The sequence below is a fragment of the Pezoporus occidentalis genome, unplaced genomic scaffold, assembly GCF_034315485.1.
Source record: "Pezoporus occidentalis ecotype Australia unplaced genomic scaffold, CSIRO_AGI_Poc_V1 ctg48, whole genome shotgun sequence".
Lineage (NCBI taxonomy): Eukaryota > Metazoa > Chordata > Aves > Psittaciformes > Psittacidae > Pezoporus > Pezoporus occidentalis.
Window position 1 is genome coordinate 3,330,903 of NW_026915813.1, and position 24,892 is coordinate 3,355,794.

Genomic DNA, 24,892 nt, shown 5'->3' on the forward strand with positions numbered 1-24,892 from the left:
GCAATGGGTAGAAATTGTTTTCAGCTGCCCCACTTGCAAAGTGGCCAGAAGGAATGAAGGATGCATCAGCCACGATAGCACCTTCAATTTTGATGAGTATGTCTGATGAATCCTGACGAGGAGCTTTAAGAAGTTACCACTCACCAAGAGCTCCTGCCCAAGGTGGACACAGCTGCAGAAAGGCATCAGGAGGAATGTGTGCCCACTCCATTCTTTTCAGCTCTGCAAAGCCCAGTGTTTCAGCTGGAACAGCTGATTTCAGTGGGTACGAGAGTAGGAATGGTTTACACTGCACTATGCCCTGATCAGCCATTTACTGCACAAGATCCCTTCCCTTACCCATCTGGCTCTTATGTTCTCTTACACAATGGTACAAAGCATGCGAATGCTCCCCATATGATTTGGTGCAGTGTCAGATGGGTTAAACAGCCTATGGAAATGGCTAATCTACAAAGAAAGGGAGCCCCAGCAGAACGCATTTCATGCTAAATCGGTACACACGTTTCTGCAGCAAGAGCGTGATCGTATCCTTAGTTTATGTAACTCCTTACTCCAGCGTAGGCCAAATAAAAATAGATCAGTTGATTAGAGAGAAATGAAAGTGTCCACTGAGGATCTGGCATTTATTTAACTAAATTATTTGAAGATAAACTAACGCAAGTTTCTGCATAAATGTTAGAAAAACATATCATACATCTTAAAAGGAAAAATACCACCTACGACAACCATCATTTTTTTCAGCACCATTTGGTGGCTGTAGATAACTCAGGTCTCTAATAGATTTTTTCTAAACTCTTAATAAAAACCTTCAATTTAGATTGCTTTTAATATACCTCATGCTTACCACCCATTGTTAAAAGCCTTTTTAAGAAAAACAAGTGGAATTTTAACTAGTTACAGATGGCAGAGATAAAATTGGTCTTTACAAATACGTGTTTAAAATAGGATTTTCAGGAAGAGCACTGTTTATGTTTGCTAATGTTATTCAGGCTGTCTATTTGTAAATAGGAGTCAAAGGTTTACAAGCTTTAGACTGTGGTAAATCAGAAGAATGAGGGAAGACCATAAGCATTGAAAACCTCTCATAGACTGAAGCTGCTTTATCCTATACAGACAGGCTACAGCAAAGGGCAAGCAATGAGCAGAAGGGAACAGATGCCCTTCACAAAATTCTTGTCGTTTTTATGGAGAGAATAATATTGGTAACTCATCAAACAATCCAATTGGACTTCATGTTCCATTGGCCTTTTCCTGGTTTTTGGACTAGACCGGGACAGTAAACAGGAATGTAAGCAGGCAGACAGGGAGACCTCAGGGTTCCTGAGCTGGCTGCTATTTCTGGGAAGTGGTTCAAGTTCATGGGCAAGAGGGATTCTGAACAAAGCCTCCATTTGGCCTCTCCTGACTCTGGGTTTTAGCTGCTGTTGCAGGTGAGAAGGCTGAGGATGCTCAGCCACGTCCTGCTGCTCCCTGGATGAGCCTGTCCCCTGCTTGCTGTTGGAAAGCAGATGTTCCTCCAGGCAAGAGCACAAACTCCCTTTTTGCTTATCGCAACGAGACTTGCACAACCTCTTCCTTTGCTCTCTGGCTACATTCATTCTTCCCTGAGAGATATCAAAACAAAGCTGTACAAAACCAACAGTTACCAACTATTTGTCATTGGGGAACGGCAGCAGCATCGTTTCCATGCACTCACAACATGCAGCAGGTCTCAGCTGCCCGTCTGCCCCAGGTGTGTGTTATTTTAGGCAGAGAAGGACTTGCAGACAGCCTGGCTCTCCCCAGGCCTCACTGAGCCTCCCACCAACAGGAAAGGTTTAAAAAAGTATAGAGAAAAGAAAGCCCAGAGCTTACAGATGAAAATCCAAACCAGAACAACCTCTTCACTTAACGGGATCCTTGTTTTTTCCAGACCCACTACATTTGCTAGCAATCAGTGAGTCATTATTGCCCTTTCTCTACAGTGAAGGGCCTCTGAAGTGGAGGCTGTTTTCACCGTGATTACTTCTGCACAAGCGGTACCACCTGCACAGCATCTCTGGTTCTAGGGTTAAAAAGAGAGGTCTAGTCTTCCAACGTCCACAAATGACGGGAAGGCAGTGGCAGTGCGTGGGGGCTTGGGGTTGTACCTTATACCCTGTGCCTTTCCAATAGGTCCCCCTTCTGTACCTGCTGGCATGCTGCATGTCTGTTTTGGTTTGAAGACAGAGCTCAAGCAAGAAGAAGTGACTATGATATCTAGGTTCACCACAGCTTGAGCGTTTGCTGCCACAGTCTACTTTGGCCAGATTTCTGTCAGGAAAACCAAGTTCCACATCAGAGTTTTCCATTTAAGGAATTTTCCAGTCATCTTTCAACTTGGCCAGCTGTAGAATCATGTGGGGGGACAAGCCTTTGCACTATCACATCCTTGCCACCACGCTACTCTCAGACAGGTGCCCCTTTCTCTCTGTCCTGGGTGGACATGGTGGCAATCTAAAGGGACGTACAGAGATGGCCCTTGCTTCCCCTGGGCTTCTCATGCTGCTGCCTCTCTCCTTCCCCCTCACCTCCAGCCTCAGTGTCTAACACTTAAAGATAAAACCCGGTGGAAGCCACATCCCAATAAAAGGGAATAAGGGTCTTGTTCCCACCTACCTGTTGGGAGCAGGACAGATTTTAATCTTTAGGCTCCTGATGCTGGAGGAGAGCTCAGCATTTTCAGGAGCCCATAAAGGAGAGTGCTGACAGTCACTGGAGGAGGAGGAGAAGAAGGTAGAGAAAAAGGAGGAAAAAGAGGAAAGCCACCCTGACTCCATTGTGTGTGTGAGGACATGCAGTCATCAGTGATACTGCTGTGTTCAGCTGGCTACTCATGGAGAGCAAAGCAAGAGTCTGTAGGATCTGACATTCTGTGCCTAAAACAGATAAATAAACAGACTTAATTTTGAATAATAGTGAGACACATCTGTATTAAGAAACTGTGATTGTTTTGTTAGAAGTGTGACAAGGAAAGCAGTATTTTGTAGAGATTCTGTGAGACTGTTCTTTCAGCTGTCTGTAGTAAACACAAGAGAGTTTGTGCAGCTTTGATGAATTCAGAGGGGTTTTTCTTCCTGTAGGAGTCACTGATGTCTCTTGGAAAACATTATATTTACTTTTTACTACTTTTTTGATTTGAAGTCTAGAAGAACAACAATCCCTGCCTTGGGGAGATCCTGTCCCATGTCGTACGCCTTTGGCCGAGGCCACATAGCACAACCTCAGGCAGCTGCATTTTTTGCAGCTGTACTTCTGGATTTTCGTTAGAGATGATGGGTTTGTGCTGATCTGAGGGTATAAGATGAAAGCTGGTTTTGTGTGTCATTCAGAATTTAATGTTAATACAGTAAGGAAAAGAGCAGATGGCTCTTTCAATACAGCAGACCATATAACCACTAGAATATTTACTTGCAAATAAAGAATATTCAACAAAGAAATATTTATGGCAGTTGCAAGGAGTCCAAAGTAACTGTTTTTCTGAGAAAGACAACATACTAAGGAGCAGATCAATCACTGCCTTTCATAATGAAAGAAATAGATGGAATAAAATGAAATTATCAGTTACAAATATTTTAAAGGGAGACAAAAGGCTTAAGGGAGACAAATGCATTCTGTGCATAACTAGTCCAACAAATTTACCAGTGAGGAAGGCTGTGAAAAGCCAGAATTCAAACTTTTTCCAAGTTTATGGATGGAGAGTCCAGCAAGGCTGACAGAAAGCAAAGACTTAAAAATGGCTCCAGTTTGGACACCCTCAGCTGCAGAGCTTTGGAAGCAGGAAGATAAACTTCCGGTAATGATGCTTCCCATATCCTCAGAAGGAGCGCAAGAGCCTGCTACAGCACACTGCAAGAGAGAGAGTACAGGGCTAGAAGGGCTTTTGATAGTATTTACCAGAGCCATTCATATGGAACATTAAGCCCAAAACAGAGACATAATGAAATGACTGTTACGGATGACTTCATAATTGCCCCAAGGGAATAAACCAGGTCACCAATTAATTATATGGAGAAGGAGCAGCAGTGACCTACGAACTTCTCCAGAGACATAGTTTCAAGCATTAACAAAATAAGCAGAATAGATAAAAACTAAAATAGAGTAGCTGTGCCAATAGAATTGTCTCCAAATGAAGTGTTTTGATATTCTCTCCCATGAGCTGATAAATTTATAGAACTTATTTTTTTTACTTTACAATGTGTGTACATATATATAGACATACGTTCATTTAAACTTTCCCAAAGACAGAGGAAAAACAGAAACCTCATAAGAAATCACAGCATCTCACAGAAACAAAAGGAGAATTCTAAGCAGAAAAGAAATTATATTTGAGCATGGGAGAGTTTTCAATTGCAATTATCCTGTTCAAGACACAATGTGTGTTTTAAGCAATAAACCAAATCACACATATCAAAATAGAACTTTCTGCAGTGCCCAGTGAAGATACCTATCACAAACATAAAACCAATAAAACAGCTTATTCCATGCCAGCTTACTGTTTATCAGCTAGAAACAAATCTAAGTGCATCGTTAATTCAGGCCATCAGAGAATAGATCTGTATTAAAGAAAATTAACTCCATTGGTCAAAGTCAAATAGAAAAAACTTGTTTAATAATATGTGTGACATAAAATGCATCCACCATGCTCCAGGGCCTTGAAGAAAAGCTCAGTGAGAACAAGACTCCTTTGGCTGGTAAAGGTACAGATGTATATGTTTATGCACACACACACACGCACACACACAATTGCCTGTGATAAAATTACGCCCTGGCTGAGGGGTAAGCAACTGATCCAAGACACTTTGAATTATAAGAATTTTTCATATCTTGATTCCATGCCATAAAACTTACATAGTTTTAGTACTGAAAGGAAAGGTCATTTTAACCAAGGCAAGAGAAAGCTTCTCCATGTTTTATGCATTTTCATCTTTATTTGCAAGTCAATACATTCCGAATCTCTGTAGGTTTCCATTAAAGTGGAAATTGCAAAACCCTTTACCTTGATGGAAACTTGAAGTTAATATGCTCTAAGCCTTGCGTGACTCCTCTTTTTTTATAGATTTTATTTGTATTCACAAATCTGTAAGGAAATTTCTGAGAAGCAGATGATTAGAGGCGATTCTGGCACACTGTCTTAGAAGAGCCAGAATTCCTTAAGCAACGAATTCAAATCAAGGTTACCATTAAAAATGCAAAAAGGCTCATGGCAGGCAGCTGCCATGGAGCTGCAACTGCAAAATAACACTGAGTTTATTGTTATCATTGTAAATTTTATCAGTAGATACTTGAATGAGAAGCCTGAGCAAAACTCCAGATAGTACAATGAGGCAAAGCCATGTTCACTAATTATGGAATTGCAAAGAGGGTTATTTATAACCCATTTTGGTTTTAAGAGATGTGTGTACTCGGACATAATACCACTACATTGGGCTGTGTCTGCAACACAGGTGCACCCCCAAGGCTGTGTCATCTGTGAATATGACACTGTGCTACCCACGTGTCCAAAAGAACCCCTCTTGTGTTGTGTCTGGTCAATGCATCTGGCACCTTCAGAGGCACAGTGCACCACACAGCCTGTGGTCCATCGAGGGTGACTCGAACACCCCATGATTCAAGCTTAGGTGGACTTGCTGGCAGGCTGAGATCAGGGCAAATTCAAATGAAAATGAAATCAAGTTGATTGCTAAGCACCCTGTGATCTTCAAACCATCCAGGAATGCCCACTCATGTCCCATGGAGACCCTGCTGAGATCACCCTGAAGCATCAGACACATGCAGAACAAAGTCAAGTTAAAGCCTGTTCCTTACCAGCCAAAGGCCAGACTTTCCTACTGAAGAGTGGCAAGCTGACTGACAGCTGAAGCTTCTTAGTGCTATTCCCTGGAGGAACCCAAGGAAAAAGGCACTTCCCAGATAGGATAGGTTTAAAAAAACAGTCAAGAACCTAAGTGAGAAAACACCTTGAAGGCCACATATAAATACAAGGCACGTGGTTTCAATAGAGCTATGCCCAGCTACATGAGGCCCAAATTTTGTTCTTAATGATAAGCAGGAGTATGGCTGATGTTTTGCTACAAAGACAGAAATGACCAGTTATCAGACAGTAGGCCTCACCTGCACTATACTGAAAAACTGCAGGAATTATGCTGACTTCATCTATTTTAATCTCTCATGGCAGAACTGATTTGAAATATGAAATGGCAATTCACAATTACTTAAGCAGAATTTGAAAAGTGCTTTGGAAATAAGTCTTCTGCATCAGCAGAACAATATAATCCCTGATACTATCGATGTTGTTGTTTTACTGGTGAAAAAAATAGAAGCATGCAAGATTAAATAATTGCCATGAAATAGACATTTCTAATCGAGAAATCAGATCTCCTGAAAGAAAACTCTGCTCTGTTTTCTTTCTTCCTCTGTGTGAAACTGATCAAACACCACTAATAAGAGCGTGCATCTTGTTTCAGTATGTACCCAATCAGGCTGACAAATGACTTCATTTTAAATTAAAGCTATATTACAGGAAAAACTGTCATTCTTCTAAGAGAAGTTGTGTCAGATAAATTTGTGTTAGACAAATTTATGTCAAACAAAAGACAACGCTCTCCTCTGTTTTCCTCTCCATCTTATGCTTGCTAGACTCTTTTTAAAGGCTTGTTAGGATATATTGCAATTAGGATATATAGTAGGCAAAACAGATTGAAAGACTCTCCAGAGCTCTATACAACAGCATGTTTCACTCTCAAGGATTTAAAAATTAGAAAACAAGTAAATGAGACAATACCTTTTCCTTCATGAGCTTTTTTCTTGGAGATTTAAAGCTGCCTGCCTGAAATGTCCAATTCAGAAATACAGAAGGAAAAAAGATTAGTGTCAGTGTTATTTCAGTGAGAAAAAGCTCTTATAATAGATTTTAGATTTTTCAATGTGTTGCAAGAGCAACCCAAATATTTCCTCAAATAGGCAAACTTGACACTTACACCTGCACAATACATAATAGTTTATGTATTAAAATAACCCCAACAACTCAGACTGAGACCTTTCAAATCCAAATATAGAAATATATCCAAATCCACCACAGAAATGGTCATCAGGAAACTGATGAAAGCAAGAGCAAACCCCAAACAACACAAGCTGGTTATGTGGCTCAGTGAACGCTGCAGTAGGAAGAGAGGTAAGGATCCATATGGAACTAAACAGACCTTTGAATGTCTTGTGCTGAAAATTGTTTTTTCCATATGCTTAGAGTGGACTCATGCTGCCAGATTGGGATCGCAATGCTTTTTTTCCTCTTGGAATAAGTACAAACTATCAGAGCCATGAGGACACTGACATCCCTGATTGTTCCTGCAGCATCTCCTGGGGTGTCCCACCAACTTGCCCATGGTTCAGGACCCCTTTCAGCCCAGCTGGCCCCCACGCACCGTCCTGGTCTGGCCTCGGGTGCTGGGGATGTCCCTGACTGCCTCCAGGCTGCCCTGCTCCCTAGTGGGGTGACGGGCTGGCTCTGCCCTGACACCCTAGGGGGAGCTCCACTCCAATCGATCACTCCCAGCCCCAGGGAGCAGCCTTCTCTTTCCCAATACAGACACCTCCACAAGGTGTGAAGCTGTAGAACATCAGGCCCATCAACTAGAAACACAGGTTCTGTGTGAGTGCTTGCTGGGTACCAGTAGGGTTGTCAGAGGGTGGGCTTGGGTGGAGCTGGTGTTCCTGTGAAGTCTGATGGGAGGCAGAATACATTGTCCCTTCTGCTCTTCTTTGGAAACACAAGTCTGTTTCAATGAACAAATACCATATAGAACTTCAATAGAATTTGATTTTGCAGCCTCAAACTGTTTAGAGCTGTCTTTCTAATGTGCATATCCTTCAGTCTCATAAAGAGGTCAACCTCACTGACAATCCAGTTGTTATTTAGAGGCTTGATTTAATCAGGAAGAAGCATACTTAAAAAGCATGCCATTATCCAAAAGCAGACATTACATAAATTTCATTCTATTTTTACATCTTCCTGGCTATGATCTCCTGAATCTGACATTAACCATAACAATCACACATGTGACTAAACCTGGCCAAATTCTCCTTTCTCTATTCCAGTATAAATATAGAAGTAATACCGTTGAAGTAATAGCTTTGAGGTAGACCCACTGCACGAGAACAAGATTTTTCTCAATACAGGAAAGCATGCTGATTTTGAGGCCAGGTTTTTATCTCCTGTACTGAAAAGTTAGAGCACCAGTGTGAAAGAGACCACCAGGGTTGACATGAAAGCCTGGCAGTCCCAGAGGCTGGGGACATGCATTAATGTGGGTGGCATTTGAAAAGCAAGTGAGGCTTCAAAGCTCTTGAGCCATTTTCAAAGCGCCTTAGACATTAAGAAGTTCAAGCCCCACTGATTTACAGCAAGACTTGAACTTTTAAATGCATTTATTGTTTGTGCTGATGATACATGGCCTCCTAAGACTCACACCTATGTTAGATTTGGCTTCACAGCCACAACCTCCCCCTTAAGTTTGACTCCTTGGTGTCATGTTGAGACTCTCCCTTTGGTGTTCCTGAGTATGCCAAAAGTGAACCAAGGGTCAGAAGATGAAGACCTTGCAGATAACTCTGGGAAGTGGACAGTGCAGTGCCCTGTGGACACAGCCCTGCAAGAAAGCTAGTAGTATTGGTTGCTTGGTCATTGAGCCATGGTATGGGTGCATAGCCTGGGTCTCACTTTGCTGTCTCATTATTTGTGTATCTCAAGCAGGAACCTGGGAGCTGTAGTGAGCTTTTTTCAGGACTGGTATTATCTGACCTCTGTTGTACAGTTCTGCCACTCCTGGGAACAGTACTTGGCTCACATGGAGCACTTCAGAAATTCCTGCTTTTATGCTGCAACATATAAGTTCTCCACAATAAAATTCAGAGTGGTTTAAGATAATTAAATTTGGCTTTTACAAGGCCTCCTATCTTCTAACTGTCACATAAATAAAAACTACTTAGTCCTCCACAGTCTTGTCAGACATGCATACTTACCTGAACTTTGAAGTTAGAAAATTCATACTTTATCCTACTTCTGCACTCCCCAGTATATTAGGGACTGTTTACAACATCACCTGGACCAAAGGTACCACACTGTTTAGCAGGCCATTTCTAGCTGGGGATTTACCCATGTAGGCAACATTCCCAGTTCCCTTTTTGGAAAAGCTAATGGCTTGCTGTGTTGCAACAACAGTGCAGACAGACCTTTCGTACACTTAAAAACATTGCTAACTTCACTATGACTGCAGCTTGAAAAAATCTAATCTTGTAAAGCCCCAGACAGATGTCCTTTTCATGTGCAGCACAACAGGGACAAGAGGTTGCTACTCAGCTGAACAGGCTGCTCCCTGCCTCAGGTCACAGTCACCACTGCTCCTCTGGCAGAGAGGTTTATGCAAGCCTTCTCCAGCTCAGTTCAGGGGAAATCAACCACCTTAGTCCTGCCCAGGCATCGAAACTGCTCCTTTGGTCTTTGCCCAGTTTCAAGGAGAATGTAGTGCCTGGACAGATGCCTGCTTTTCTACAGGGTTCCCAGAAAGGCACAATGCCTGGATGATATAATTTGATGAACTTCCAGAAGAAACCAATGTGGTGGTGTAAGAGGGTCCCTTTCAGGGTATGGAAGCTTACTTCTCTGCAAGATTATCTTTTTAGATACTGAGCACTGTTCTTAGGTAAAAATGCTGTCACCAAGGACCAACTGCGTGAAAGAAAATCCATCTTCAGAGGTGCCTGTGATCTAATAAATGATATTTACTTTGAGGGGATGAGAATTAAGCCATGCACAAGGACTAGAACATACTCAGCCAAAAATCCAGTGAATTTCTCAGTGTTGTGCTTGCTGCATGTGTCTTGAGCAAGCTTTTCTGTCTGGTCCCCATCATTCATCCCTGTGCAAAGTGATTGCTCTCATGATGGGAGCTCTTTATGGACTTTTGCTCACAAACAAGTCCCTAAATGTGAATACAAGTGAGCACAAGGCACAAAGCAGTGGAAGTCCGTCCCCTGTGAACCGTGGTGAAATCTATGACTTGCTCATTTTTCCTCACGTGCATTGCAGTCTGACATTTTCTTTTTGCTCCCTCTCTTTTTTCCTCTTTCTATACCACCTAAAATGGTTTTCCCAGTCTGTTCTCTATTTCTTTTCTGTCACTGCAAGGTTGGTAAAGCAGAATGATCTAAGATAGGAGATGGAAATTCTTCTGGTAAGAGCTGGGTAAGAATCAAGAAGAAGACACCTGCCTGAACTTCGTGGGAGATGGGCATACTGCTTTAGGCATCTAACCACACTTTTAGAAGCCTACGTACTTCCACATGCTCGACTCCAGTTCAGATTCATAACTAACCCTGCAAATTGCAAGTTACCCATGAAGACAGGTTGTGATTTATGGCTCCTGGCTCTTTTTCTTTTAAATTTATTTAATTTAAGAAAATAGAGAAAACCTTTTAAGGGAGCCCCTACCTGAGGTGTAGGCACACTTACATCCCGAGTCTTCCAGTGTTAAACCCCAGCCATTTTTCACTATGCTTGCAAGCAAACATATTTTATCCACATCAATTTCCAGCTGTAAGCAACTGGCCCAGCTTCTCGGCTGTCTGTCAAGACAAATTCTGTCAGGTTTCATTTATGTGTGTGTTCTGGTACAGCTGGCAGTGAAACTGCTTTGTCTGCCAGCCCTCATGTTAAAATTCCCCCCAGCTGAATCAGACTATCTCATTGATGTATGCCTTGCCCAGCTTTTAGGGCATCTTTCTTAAAAACAACCCTCCAAATAATGCAAATAGCTGGAACCAGAGAGGCTGTGTTTCATGTCAGACACTGAACTTCTGGTCTTGGTTATGTGCACTCTATTTTTCATGAAGGCTTGAGATGTGGTTGAAGAATCTGACTGCATTCAATGTAGTTATGAAGGAGACTGTTTGAACTACTGTTATGACTGCTCAAACAGTACCAGCTTACGTGAGTGAGGCTGTTAAATGTCAGCAGTGCTAATAAGGTCTTTAAGGACTGTCTTCTCAGAAATATTTAGCTGATGTTCCTTCCCACTGGCTGATTGATCCCTTTGGGCACCATCAGCCATTCTGGGACTGGAAATCAAGAGTTCAGACTGCTCAAAAACTGTCAGGTCACTCTCCCCTTTTTATACAAGAGAAGACAATGTAAAGCCATGTGAAGACTGCTGGATTGTGTAGATAATCCAAGGAGCGTAGTGGTGGCCAGCTGTGGTCTTGATTCCTTTGAGTAAGTGTCCTGGGTTCAGCAGTAGCAGTCAATTTTTCTCCTTCTTGGTAGCTGATGCTGATGTGTTTTGACTTTCAGCCTGGGAACAGTGCTGATAACACCAATGTTTTCAGTTGTTGCTCAGTAATGTTTACCCTAACCAAGGACTTTGTGAGGCTCATGCTCTGCCAGGGAGGAGGGGAAGACAGGAGGAAGCAGAGACAGGACACCTGACCCAAGCTAGCCAAAGAGGTATTCCATACCACAGCACGTCATGCCCGGGGTGTAACTGGGAGTTACCCGGAAGGACACGGGTCTTCTGGGTTGGACTTATTTTTCGGTGGGTGGTATCGTGTTCTCCTCCCTTGTTATTTTCTCTTATCATTGTTGTTGGTGGTGGTAGGGGTGGTGATTTGTGTTGTACATTGGTTGCTGGACTGGTCTTGTCTCAACCCGTGGGAGTTGCACTCTTTCGATTCTCCTCCCCATGCCTCCAGGAGTGGGGAAGGGGAGAGCCCCCAGGGGTGGGGGGGCCTCGATTGCTTCCAGGCCGGCACCACTCACTGGAAGTGAGTGAACAAGCTGTCTGGCTGGGTTTTAAACCACGACAGTAAGGCATGGTCTTACAAGTGGAGCTTCGCAAATCCACTGTAGTCCCCATAACACAAAACAAGCTGGGGGATGCAGTGCCCAACTGAAGGTGAATGATCTATGTAAAATACCTGTGGAAAAAAAAACATATAAGACTTGTATTTTAAATAGCATTAAAACCATAGAGCCCAAAGAAACTGCAGAGCGTGGCATGCTAAACTGCAAGACACTGTTTCTGAGGCTTTGTAGAAAGGTCAGTGGTGGTGACAAACTGGCACGTTTAGACCTTTCAGGCATGCAGACACAACTGGTTTTTGTGGATCATGTTTTGAGAGGGAAAAGACAGGCATATCTAGTGAGATTTCAACCTAATTGTTGAGGCTGTTTCTCTCTGCTTCTCATCCTGACTTTATCTCCTTCTCCACCTTGTTTCTTGTAGATGGGAGAGCTGGGGAAGGTCTGTATATCCCATAATGGGGATCCAAGGTAGTAGATGTGAGGTAGTGCGGGCCTTTGCTATTGGAGAGCCGGAGGATGTATAGACTATGTTGTTCCACACCACTAAGCCATTGCTAGTGCTGCAGACAGAAAAGGCCTAGGAGCATCACTGCTTCTCTCTACGTTTTTTTACACAAGGAAGATAAACACATCTTCTTTTCCTCAAATGGTTGTATATATGTATTGGAAATGAATTCAAAGCTAGCAAGGAAAGACAAAAGTAAGAACACAGCCAGGATAACTTGTGACTAATAATTATTGGCTTTTGACCCAGATTTTATTTATAACATATGTTTATGGGAAATCTATGATTGTTTCAAAACAATGCCAATTAGTAAATTTTAGAATTAAGACCTGCATAGCTGAACAAGGGAGGAAGTACCAGTATCATGTACCAGGAAGTCTCAAAACTGGGAATTTGCTGCAATCACTCAAATTCCTTAACTTAAAAAAAAAATAATAATGCTAATATCTATTAGTAATTAAGTGAGATTTCCTAAAGACTTAATATTAAAGACCCTCTAAGGCCTGTAGGCCTCTAGGCTCAGCATGTAGCTTCAATGAGAATGTAACACACAGAGTATCTTCTCAAGGTCATAGAATCATAGAACAGTTTGGGTTGGAAGGGAACTTTAAAGGTCATCCAAACTCCCATGCAATGAGCAGGGACACCTACAACCAGATCAGGGTGCTCAGAGCTCTAATCTTGGGTGTTTCCAAGGATGGGGCATCTACCATTGCTCTGGGCAACCTGTTCCACTGTTTCACCACCCTCGTATTAAAAAATTGATTCCATATATCTAGTCTGAATCTCCCCTCTTTTAGTTTGAAAGAATCACTTCTTGTCATTTCACAACAGGCCCTGCCGAAAGGTGTGCTCCTGTCTTTCTTATAAGCTCACTTTAAGTATTGAAAGGCCTCAAAACAGTCTCTTCAGAGCCTTCTCTTCTCCAGGCTGAACAACTCTCCCAGCCTTTCTTCACAGAAGAGGTTTTCTATCCCCCAATTACTTTTGTGGCCCTCTTCCAGACCTGCTACAACAGATCCATGTCTTCCCTGTACTAAGGACTCCAGAGCTTCCAGTGGGGTCTCACTAGAGCAAAGTAAAAGGGCAAAATCATCTCCCTTGACCTCTTGGTCATGCTTCTTTCAATATTTCTTAATAGAGTGCAATATATATTAAGTCCAGAATAGGGGTTTAAATATTTTTCCAGCGTTGAATGAATCAGATGGGCTTATGCACAAGGGCAGTGATTATGCTGCTCATGCAATTTGGTTAATGATGGAGCAAATGAGCCTGCCACCCTCACTTGGACAAGCTGTTCCAGAAATCACCCCACATTAGAACTCTCAGCACATCCATCATCTTCCAGTGAATGCTTTGGTGTGAACTCTTGCTCTACCCAGTGGAAGCTATTGAAATGCTATTTTCTAAAGTTGGAATAACACTGTGTTCATATCATTCTCATTATTACTTTTGTTGAAGATGATCATTATTATTGTGAACAAGAAAACCATGTGCTTGTTTTGGATTTCAGTATTTGGGGAAAAGAATGAACTCTTCAAACGTTGGTTTTCCATGAATGAAACTATTTGGCATATATAAATGACATTGTTTCCTACCCCAGTTTATGGACAAAAGTCTGTATCTTTAAAAAAAATATACAAACTATACAGAGTCTGTATCCTGAAACAACATGACCAAAGTGTAATTTACGACTCACTTTCTGCCTACCAGTTAACTCTCTGTGACCAAGTATTTCATCTCAACATAGATGGATGTGAGAAAATGATCTCTAACTTTGTAAGCATAGGTGAACTGAAATCTCTGATTTTGGCCTCTTAATTCAGCCTGAAATTTCAAAAGCATGGACATATGTTATCGTTCACATTTAACATTAAAATTCATTTTTTAGAGCACTCAGCAGGAAACAGGTAGATGGGCTCAACACTGCATCCTTCCTTGGCCTGAGGAGATCTACATTTTCCAAAAGATTCCTGTAATAACAGGTAATTCCTGTACTTTCCACTCCTCCTTTTAAGACTGGACCACTACACAGGAAGAAATGCAAGACCCTGAAGTCAAAGGGCAAACAAAGTCCTGAATCTTTGGTCTAATGCATGGTTTCTCAAATGTCATTTGTTGGCTGCCACTGTTGGAAGCAGGTTCCTGTATTCCCTAAAGCCCAAATTCAGGACTGTAAACATTATCACTGAACATTATCACTATTTTCTCTCAGTCCTTTTCTGTTCTCCTTGCAGTCCCATCATTCTGCTTCATATCCCCATCACCTCTTAAGATCCTCAACCCATAGGTGAAAGCTCCACATATTCTCCACTATGCCTTCTATTTCCCAAATTGGTTCAACCACAATGCCCCAGCCATCTATGGCACATCCTTATTTCAACAACCCCCTTCCTCTCACTTTCCCCAAATGTCTTTTTTCCCATGACCTTAGCAGAAGCACATCTCCCAGAGTGACTGATTTCCTGTAGGCACAGGAGAAGAACAGCAGGGGAGGTCTGGGAGCTGGAGACCACTTCACACATCAATAACTTACTGGCCAGCCAGTGACAGGAGCAGCTGTGTGAAGGCTCTTACTCCGATTTGTAAAAGGTCCTGGGCACAGGAAAAAACAGCAGTTGTTGAGATTGTTTTTGCTTGGCTTACATGCAAAACAGTGTGGGAACATCTTGCCTACCAGTTCTGACTTTCATCTGGCAAAGGGCCGTTTTTGTTCCAGTCCTTGATCCTCAGGTCATGTCTGCTTTTTATCCATCAGTTTTGTGTAAAATGCATATGAAGTCTTAGACATGAACTCCCTCCAAGCTGCTTCCTCCTGGCTAAGTGCTTAAAGTTGTTCTCTTCTGCAGAGGGCTTTGTTGTCCCTGATTTAAGACATAAAAAATCCTTTATTTGGGTATAGTCACTAGTACATCAGAGCAAGCATCACTGTGAAGTTTGTGCTTGTAACTAAATACTGCCTTGGAATTATCATTTGCTACTCTGCTGTAATGTTAAGCATTCATATGTTAATCCACTCTTAGAGGCTGTTGTGCCTGACTGTAGTGTAAGGCTTTATTAAAAGACAGCAAAATTATTAGTTTGGTTTCTGCTAATTTGATACAAGATGCTTAATATGAAAAGTGGAGTATACATCACTGAAGAGAATTCTGGAGCATTGCTTATTTCTTTACAAGTGCAGTATTTTCATCCTATTTAATGCATTGCCATTGCTACCAACACAGCTTCTAATTTCCTATTCTTTAAAACAGAAATGATTCTTTATAAAGACTGTGTATGTGTATATGCTGATCTTTTACCATGCTGAACAGATTTGACTATGACATATACCAGCTGAAATATCAAATATATACAAATAAATGTAGTGGTTTGGGGTTTTAAATCAGTATCACAGAGAAGGGAATGAGAACAGCGATTTCTAGGTTAACTCACTTTGCAACTTCTTTAAGTCTGAGTTTGAGAGTGAATCGTGAGTTTCACTGTAAAAAAAAAAAGTAGATGGTGTTTCACAGATGTTCTTCTGAATCCTCCACTCCATATCTTCTTTTTCTCTCCGCAGAAACCAGGGGACTCTGATCTCCTTGAATGCTGTAAATTAACTCTGAAGGAATGGACAACTCCAACAAAAAACTCCACACAAGTCTTCTGAGGAGCCAGGGAGAGAACTAGAAAAAACAACTTGACTTGCAAAATCTCACCTGACCCATGACTGCATCTCTGCTAATGCAATACTAATTTAAGACATCTTTGTACATCAGGTACTGCAACTCCTCAGCATGTTACTCTTTGTACAGTTATTTTCTTTAGTCTCCCAGTATATACTGGAACAGAGAAATCAAATTTACATTCCATGTTTATGAAAACACCCAAATGCTATATATATAAACCTTTAAACAATTTTCTTGCAAGATATTGCAACACAGTTCATGTCATACAACAGTCCAAACCAGGCTTAAAAAACACAACCTGTTAGCAGCCGCATTCATATTCCATCTATTCTCTGCTAGGCAGCTGCCTAACCCAACCTGACTGGTCAGGGTGAAGTGGTTATTTGTGTTGTGGTCACCAGCATTTCCAACCAGGAACTGAAACTGTAGCTCTTACTCGTATCCTTTCTGCAGGCTCAGCAAGTTTCTTCTGTGGTTATTCAGGTTGGAGACCCATTTGCAATCATAAAGGCAAATTTCAAAATGAAATTAAATGAAATTAAATGAAATTAAATAAAATTAAGGTGTAAGCTTTGTCCTCACTAGAAGAGACTGCTCCTATGGGCACATGTTTCTAACATAGATATATCACCCTCCTATCAAGGTTTTTCTCTGTAAAGATTATACACTTCCCAAAGACACACACACACACACAAAATGCTATGTAAGCAGAGGACGTTTCATTGAAAAGTCCAGATTCTAAAAAGAATTAAATGTGTCAAACTTTGATCTAAAAAAGCTAGTATTGTGTCAATTATAGTATGTCAGTCACATACAGTAACACACATGATGACCAGAAAAAGGTCCTGACGGACTTTTCTCCTGGTGTCTTATATGGATTCTGGTAACGCAGAAATCCCAGGTTGATCTCCGCATGCGCAGTTGTGTATAATGCACCGCAGTGTCACACTTACTGGTATATTCAGAGCCATTTGCATGTGACTAGAGTGCCATTACATGCATAGTCTTCTTTGTATGCATTTTTTCCAGATCCAAGGATGATTGTGTTGCTTTACATTACAAGTTTTGTAATCTACACAAGCGAACAACCTCTTCAAAGCCAGTTCAAAGGAGAAAACTATTACACCAGATACATCTGTAGCATTCCTGGTTTGCCAGGGCCTGCGGGTCCCCCTGGAGCTGGCGGATCCCCAGGGCCACATGGACGCATTGGTCTTCCAGGAAGAGATGGTAGAGATGGCAGGAAGGGAGAAAAAGGTGAAAAGGGGAGCGCAGGTATTGAACATTTGTGCAGCCTAACACAGTAGTACAATAAAGCAAGACCTTTCATCATTGCTGTTATATGTATGTATGTGTATGATGAATGTGAGTATGCTCCTGTGTGGGTTTAAGTGTGACGCATGTATATGTAGTGAAAGAAAATGTGCAGATTTATTTTAGATATGTCTAATATGCACATACTGAAATCTGTGCAAATAAATGTAAGTGAATAGCCTTCCTGCACAGAGATGCTAAGAAAAAGTTTGAGAGAAATAAAGCGTGTGTGGTGTCAAATAACCAAGTCTCATTTGTGCCATTAGCCAGGAATAAAAGATTAGTAGGTACTTAGATACATATTAAAAATGCTTAAATAATAGTAGACGTTTAGTGCACAAGTACCATGTTATAGGGCTCATAGTTCAGTCAGTAATGGACTAATCAGGTACACATTCTTCAATGTGTAACCAAGGAGTATGAAGGAAAGTAGAAACATAGAAAAAAAGGACCCCTGGGCTGTGGCACCCAGTCCTCTGTTCCAACCTGCCATTCCTTTTGCAAACTTACTAGTAGCCCACACAATCATTTACTGAGAGGATATGTGTTAACAATTAACTAACTTAAAATGTTTTTGAAGGTTTAAGAGGAAAGACTGGGCCAACAGGACCAGCTGGAGAGAAAGGAGACCAAGGTCAGGCTGGTAAAAAAGGACCTGGAGGATTGAGTGGTGCCAAAGGTGAAGTAGGTCCAGCTGGACCACCAGGACCTAAGGGAGACAAAGGAGACCGAGGACAGCCAGGTGCACCAGGGGTCTGTAAATGTGGAAAGATAGTGCTGAAATCTGCCTTTTCTGTTGGCATCACCACGAGCTACCCAGAGGAAAGATTACCGATCATATTCAATAAAGTCCTCTTCAATGAGGGGGAGCATTACAACCCTTCCACAGGGAAGTTTATTTGTGCCATCCCAGGGATTTATTATTTTTCCTATGATATCACCTTGGCAAACAAGCATCTTGCAATTGGGCTGGTTCACAATGGGAAGTACCGGATAAAGACGTTTGATGCTAACACAGGTAACCATGATGTAGCTTCTGGATCCACAGTGATCTACCTTCAGCCAGAAGATGAGGTATGGCTTGAGATCTTCTACGCTGACCAAAATGGTCTCTTTTCCGATCCAACATGGGCAGACAGTTTGTTTTCAGGATTTCTCTTATATGTTGATACAGACTACCTTGATGCTCTATCAGATGAAGATGAGCTCTGAAACAGATGATGTCAAATGACATTCAAACTGGACACCCCAGCACAAGATTTTATAGAGCTGTGTGTGGGACACAAAGTTGGAAAAAAAAAATAACTGGGAGTTTACTTTTGTTCTGTTAGGAACCAAATCTGAGCTCATGAGGACCTTTCCAGAATATAAGCTGCATTTTTTACTGAACAGCAGGGATACCAAAAGGAACTGTAATTAATGAAAGACTGCATCACTCCAGGACTGACTCCTCCTGAAAGTTATGTTTATAATACTATTTAAACAAATTTAAGATACTGTACATTGGATTTTATATAAAATATATTAAGTTGCAATGTAGAATGGATATTTTGTACATGTCATTAAAGTAAAATTGAACAACTGACAGCAATATCATCTTTGGTTGTTTTAAGACAGGAAATACATTAAAAAGAGAGAAAACATTGATTTTTAAAAAGGAGAGGAACATAATAGGAATGCCTGCTTCAGGATGCAGCTGAACTGATTACAAGGACAGTCCCATCTTATATTTACACCACCAAGCATTATACATAACTATCTAACGTCCTAATAAATACATATAGAACTAATAAATACATACATACAGAACTAATAAATACATACAGAACTAGCTGATAAAAAAACAGAACAAAGGCATTAAATATATAAAATAATAAAAAACTGGGAGATCTGAAAACCTGGAGATAGAAAACTAGTATCCAGTATGGGTATTTCCAGTGTAATTCCAAGTGGGTCTGCTATTCTTCCAACGCTATTCAGTATCTTCATGAGAAAGGTGGAAGAAAATATAAACTTTGTGCTAAAGGAAATTACGGATGCCAAAAATCTAATAGAACAGTAACCAGTAATAAGAATAAATTATATGGAACAAACTGAGTCACATTATTAGAGCAGACTTAATTGCATTCTAATATGGCCAAATGCCACAAAATAAATGTAGGTCACACACAAGATGAAAAACTGCATTCAGGAAATCAGAGAACTTGGAAAAGGTACACAGGACCTCATGGATAATCAGCTAAATATGCTGTTGGTACAGCCTTTTTGATGTATGACAAATGGAATTACAAGTAGAGGTAAAAAGTAGTTACTTATAAAGATGCTACTTCTGCCAGTGTTTCAAAAACTGATCCCAAAATTGAATTAAAAAGAAAGGCTGTAATTCTACCCATGTGGATTACACAAGAGATGTAACAAGGTCAACTTATTTTTCTTCTCAGTGAGGACCAGAGGTGATTTGATTGCAGTCTGCAACTACCTGTTTGGAGATAAAATATCTGGTAGTAGCTGGCACTTCCTTCTATTATCTAGTAACGCAGCAAGATCCACGGGTGAGAAACTGTTATCAATTCCCTCTGGGAATGAAGAACCCATTTTAACAGTGGCAGCAGTCAATCATTGTAAAAACACCTAGTAACATTATGAGTTCTCCAGCATTCAACACCTCTAAGCCAACACTGACAATCTTTAATCAGGTGCTCTTGCTTGCCAAAAATTTATAATATTATTTTATTCATCCCAGATTTACATAAACCTGCCATTTCTAACAGCTACTCAGTTTCAAACCCTAGTAGTCTGCATTGCACAACTCTTGATCCCACTTTATTCATGACCAAGGTGGAGGGAACTTTCTGGGTTCTTTCTGAGTACTTGACTTAATTGAAAAAATTACATTCAAATAAAATCACACAAAAATACTGCTGAGATGAGCACTACAATTATGTATGGAACATTAATTTATGCACCCTGTATCTGTGCCCTAATTTCTCCACACACCTTTGAATACATGATTGCTGCTTTATGCAGCGAAGAGGTGCAAAGTCCTGTCCACAAATCAAACTGGCAATGCCCGTACAACCCTTCTTTTATTTGACAGTGAGAGATGAGTGGTATAAGACAAAAGTGGATTATTTTTCTAAGTAGACATCTAATTTATTAGTGTTGCACAAGGGCTGCTTCCTGTGAAAAATATGGAAGAAAACACAGATTCAGTTTTTCACTGAGCTGTACAATCATTTATACATCTGCAAATTAAGCACAATATGAGAGCAAAATGCAGCCTAATCATCATTTGTAACCATGACTGATGCCAATGTTTCACAGCCATCAGTGCCTATACAAGGCACAAAGGCTATCAGCATTGCTCAGTGCTGTGTGCACTGAAATTCCACAGGACAGAACAGCCATCATATCAGGACCATAACTTGCAGAAAACATAATTCAATAGATGCAGGATTAGACCTATAATATGTGTTATGCAGCAAAAGCAACTGACAGAAGTATGTAATGACATTTTTATTTAAAAAAATATGGAAATATGTTTATGCCATCTGAACCAATAGGAAGTTTATGTCAGGAGTAACAAGTCAATTTTTATTTGAATTAGAAAATGTCCTATAAAGCCAAACTTAAGGAAAGAGTATGACTGATTTTCTTCAGACTCAAGAGAAACATATGTGGTAGTTACAATAAATCTGGAAAAATTTCAGACAAAACTAATTTTTCACAATTGGATAGAAAAAAAATAGGCCTTTTAGTGAAATGTTCCTGGTTGCAATCCTAAGTAAAAGCAAACTGCTTCCATGTAATAATCTTATAAAAAATGAACAAACTGTAAAAGAGATATTTTAACCACACCTATATTGAAAATGACATCATGGGAATAAGTAAACCAAGAGTTATTGCTTCCCTTTTCTTAATAATTTTAGATTTATGTTTGTGCAATCATACAATAGTCATTTTAGCTTCTCTCAGTTTTCCCACTTGGATTCTGTAGTCATTTGAACAGTTTAGTATTTTGGCATGAACTGTTAAAAATAAGTAATTCCATTGAATTATGTCTATAGGCTTTGGCAAGAAGAATCTTTTTACTATATGTATGGACAGCATATGTGTGCAAGTAGTATGTGTCCCAGCCCTCATTCAGGATTTCAGGACTTTTATCCTAAAGTACATCACTGCAATTGCTATTATTTTACTTGAAAACAGATCGACTTTGATGACAGGAACTTTCATTAGGGTATTCCTCTATCTGAATTTGAATTTGTATAGAAAATATCTTGGGATGAAGTCTTTCCTCTATTTACACTGGTAGATGGAGAGGTCTGGTTTGGTTTCAAGATGTTGTAGGATAACAAAGAACAGAATCTCTTTGAGATTAAATTTGAAATGAATCAAAGATTTCTACACGGTATATATGTCATTCTACATATGCCATAGTGCCATATAAAATGAGGCATCCAGACCAAGGCAGACCTTTAGACTTTGCCTACCGTCAGCAGAAAGAAAGTATCATCATGAGAAACTCCCAGGAGAAAGCTGCAGAACCAACTCTTGGGTTATAGGTATGTAAATATACATAAGTAAAAACAGTTATTTGAAACAACACAGCTGCCCACAATCTTTTAACCTTTCAGACTTCTTTTACACTTGGTAGAGTGACAGCAAGGAAAAAGTCAGTCACGTGTTCCATTGCTGACCATTTTTAACCTAGACAACTATTTGAACACTAAACTCCATCTTCAAATTGATATGTGTTACTTTGGTATGTGTTTACCTTTACTTTTTTCACAACTGGTATACATGTCCATATGGTTCAGGCCATTAAACATTTTTACCAGGAGCAACAAGTCCTAAGAATTTTTTTTACAATGCTGAGGCAATGTAGAGGAAATAGTAGTGGATATCAGTACTGGCAAGATTATCTACATTCTGCAATTATTTTTAAATCAACCTAAGATAATTTATGTACTTGTGCATAGGCAAAACTACACAAAACTGACAAGCAGCTTATTTTGTACCCTACTAAGTATGTTTCATCAGTTGGTGCAGTTCCTATACTACTTTGCGTTTTTTACCTTCCACTAGGTTGAGTTCATATTCATTCACTATAACATTTACTGAATAATTTACTTTTCACTGATTGGTTTAATTTATCCATTGGCAGGTAATTCATACTCAGGATAACTATATTGATGCTATACTAGGCAATTTGGTCAGCAGGAACTTCAGTTTTATGTGAAATGTGTTTCAGCTTATGTGGAAATGTGGCTTACTTTATATATGCATTTCAGTAGCTGATGAATCCCATCCAGGAAATAATATATGAGAGTAAACAGGAGAAAAATAGAGTTGAGAAAGCAATATACCACAATCTTTCTCAATGAGCAACACACTGCTTTCCAGAAGCAATTTATTCCTTTCAGTATGAACCAGTTAGACTTCAGCTCAGAGAGCATTTAGTGGTTATGATGTTCACTTCCCTGTAACTCCTTAAGTCACCACTCCCAACTGAGGTTATGTCAGTATTTCTTAATTTCAGAGGCACGATCCTCCCTTACATTGGCAGGAAGAAATTTCCGAGTACTCTCACAAAATTCTCAGTCTCTGATACTTGGTTTTGTCCTACCTGCATATTATCATATCAGTTCATGAAAGTTACTACCTAAAGCAAAAGAAAACTGAATTAGACATATTATATGCTTATCTTTCAATAATAAATACAATCAAAGAAAAAGGTGCCTTCGATTATTTGGCTTATTCCCCTCCAATCTGAATATAAATCTCTTGGTTCAATCCTGCTCGAAGAGTTGTGAAGAGATTTTTCCTCTATGCAGATTGCTCCTTCAGCAACTATTAATATAAAATTTATGTTATCCGACTTTAATCTCTAAAAGGTTAAAGATCATTGCCTAGGCTAAATTAGTTAGCTCTCCTGTCATCAGTGCAAAGAAATAGGAGAGGTAAATCTCTGACTGGATGACACTGTATTAGACACCTACTTTCAGAATGGAGGAATCAGGACGTACTTGTCTCTTCACATGACCTGTACCTATGTCTACCTTAGGTTAGCATTTAACTTTGAGATGTCAAAAGTTAAGTAAGATGTCTGATCTTAAAGGACAATCCACTAAGCAGAAAAGTCAGTGTCATTTAACTGGGCAATTTATGTGTCTCACAATTAAAGAGAAGATGTGGATTGATGAGAACACTGAAGTACCCTTATAATGACAGAAGTGACCTCTTGTCAGACCTTTCATAAAGAACTGCTCAAGTCCCCCTGGGACAGCTTTAACCGCAGTAACTTTGCGGAGAAAATTTTACAGCATATTAAGGTTGGCTAGATAATCCTCTCACACCTCCAAATTCAGCACACTTTGATATATATAAAATATTAGAGCTTTTAAGGATACTTAATTTTAGGTGTAGAAAACCTAAATGTATCTTGGAGTACTTCTACTTATATCAAAAACATACGAATTTTTTTCTTTTCAACTTTAAAGCACCTGTCAAAATCCTAAGCATGACACAAAACAACTCAGTATTTGTAAAATCATCTCTGTGGAAGAATAGCCTTACTTATGTCATGTTAACAAAGTGACAAAAAATACTGAATTATTGAAAAAAATAAATGAACTATGATTCTCAGCAGGCTCGAAAGTGAATTTTTAGCAAGAAGCAGATGGGATTTCTAGAAATGAATGAATTGTATGAAGGAAACATACCAGCAGTACCTTTTCTTTCTCTACTTTCAACCGAGTGTTATCCCTATGCTTGGAAGACAGTGGACAGGATTTAAACCTTTGAGTTGAAGCCTCTTTAACCATCTGAAACTTGGCTAAACACTGATGCTGATGTCTCTTTCATGCACCACCTGTTTTCACCCACACTATCAGATGTCCTGGTGGAGGAACATGGATTTCTAAACCACGTGTGACAAATTTCAGGAAACTTTACTTGTGATTTCTGTCATGCTGGAGTAAAGTGCACTCAGTTTAAAATAATCAAGATGAGAAGAGTTTGTTCTTCCTTGTTTGTAACCTCCCTGAGACTGGGATCACTGTAGAGTTGCAGATGGTACTTGAAATTCCTATTCTAAGAACACAGCAACACATACCCTTATCCTGTAAATGTTGTACAAGGCTTGTAAGATTTGCAGTTTTGCTTTTGTTTTAATTTGCTTTCACAAGTTTTGGCTTTGATTCCAGGCAGGCATAAAAAGGTGTATATGGGAATCCAAACTTTGCATTATCCTCAAAGCCTGAGAATAAACACCATCATTCATTGTGCACTATTCATTTCAAAACTGTTTAAATGCTGAATATGGGGTCTGTGATCCCCTAGCCTGCTTGCTTCTGGGGGAACCTGCAGCCTGGTCACTACAAGCTGCCATCTACCCTGCCTGTGCTAAAAAGCCATCCTTGACCATCACTGACAAAACAACAGTTTATGCCTAAGTGTCACATTGGCACCTCTGACAAAGTGGAGCAGCTCACATCCTCTTATTTGGATCACTAAGTCTGCTGTCCA

At 40.2% G+C, this 24,892-nt stretch overlaps 1 protein-coding gene across 2 annotated transcripts in view; it reads left to right on the plus strand.

Moving 5' to 3' along the window:
* Positions 1–24,892, plus strand: part of LOC134172877 (complement C1q tumor necrosis factor-related protein 7) — a 118,846-nt gene that overhangs the window by 31,778 nt on the left and 62,176 nt on the right. For both annotated transcript variants that reach the window (XM_062636406.1, XM_062636405.1), the window contains exons 2-4: positions 15,940–16,138; positions 17,078–17,323; positions 17,943–19,145. In XM_062636406.1, the coding sequence (XP_062492390.1) occupies positions 17,086–17,323; positions 17,943–18,574 (870 nt within the window). In that variant the 5' untranslated portion in view covers positions 15,940–16,138; positions 17,078–17,085 and the 3' untranslated portion in view covers positions 18,575–19,145. Of the gene's footprint in view, positions 1–15,939; positions 16,139–17,077; positions 17,324–17,942 lie in introns of those variants that run through there.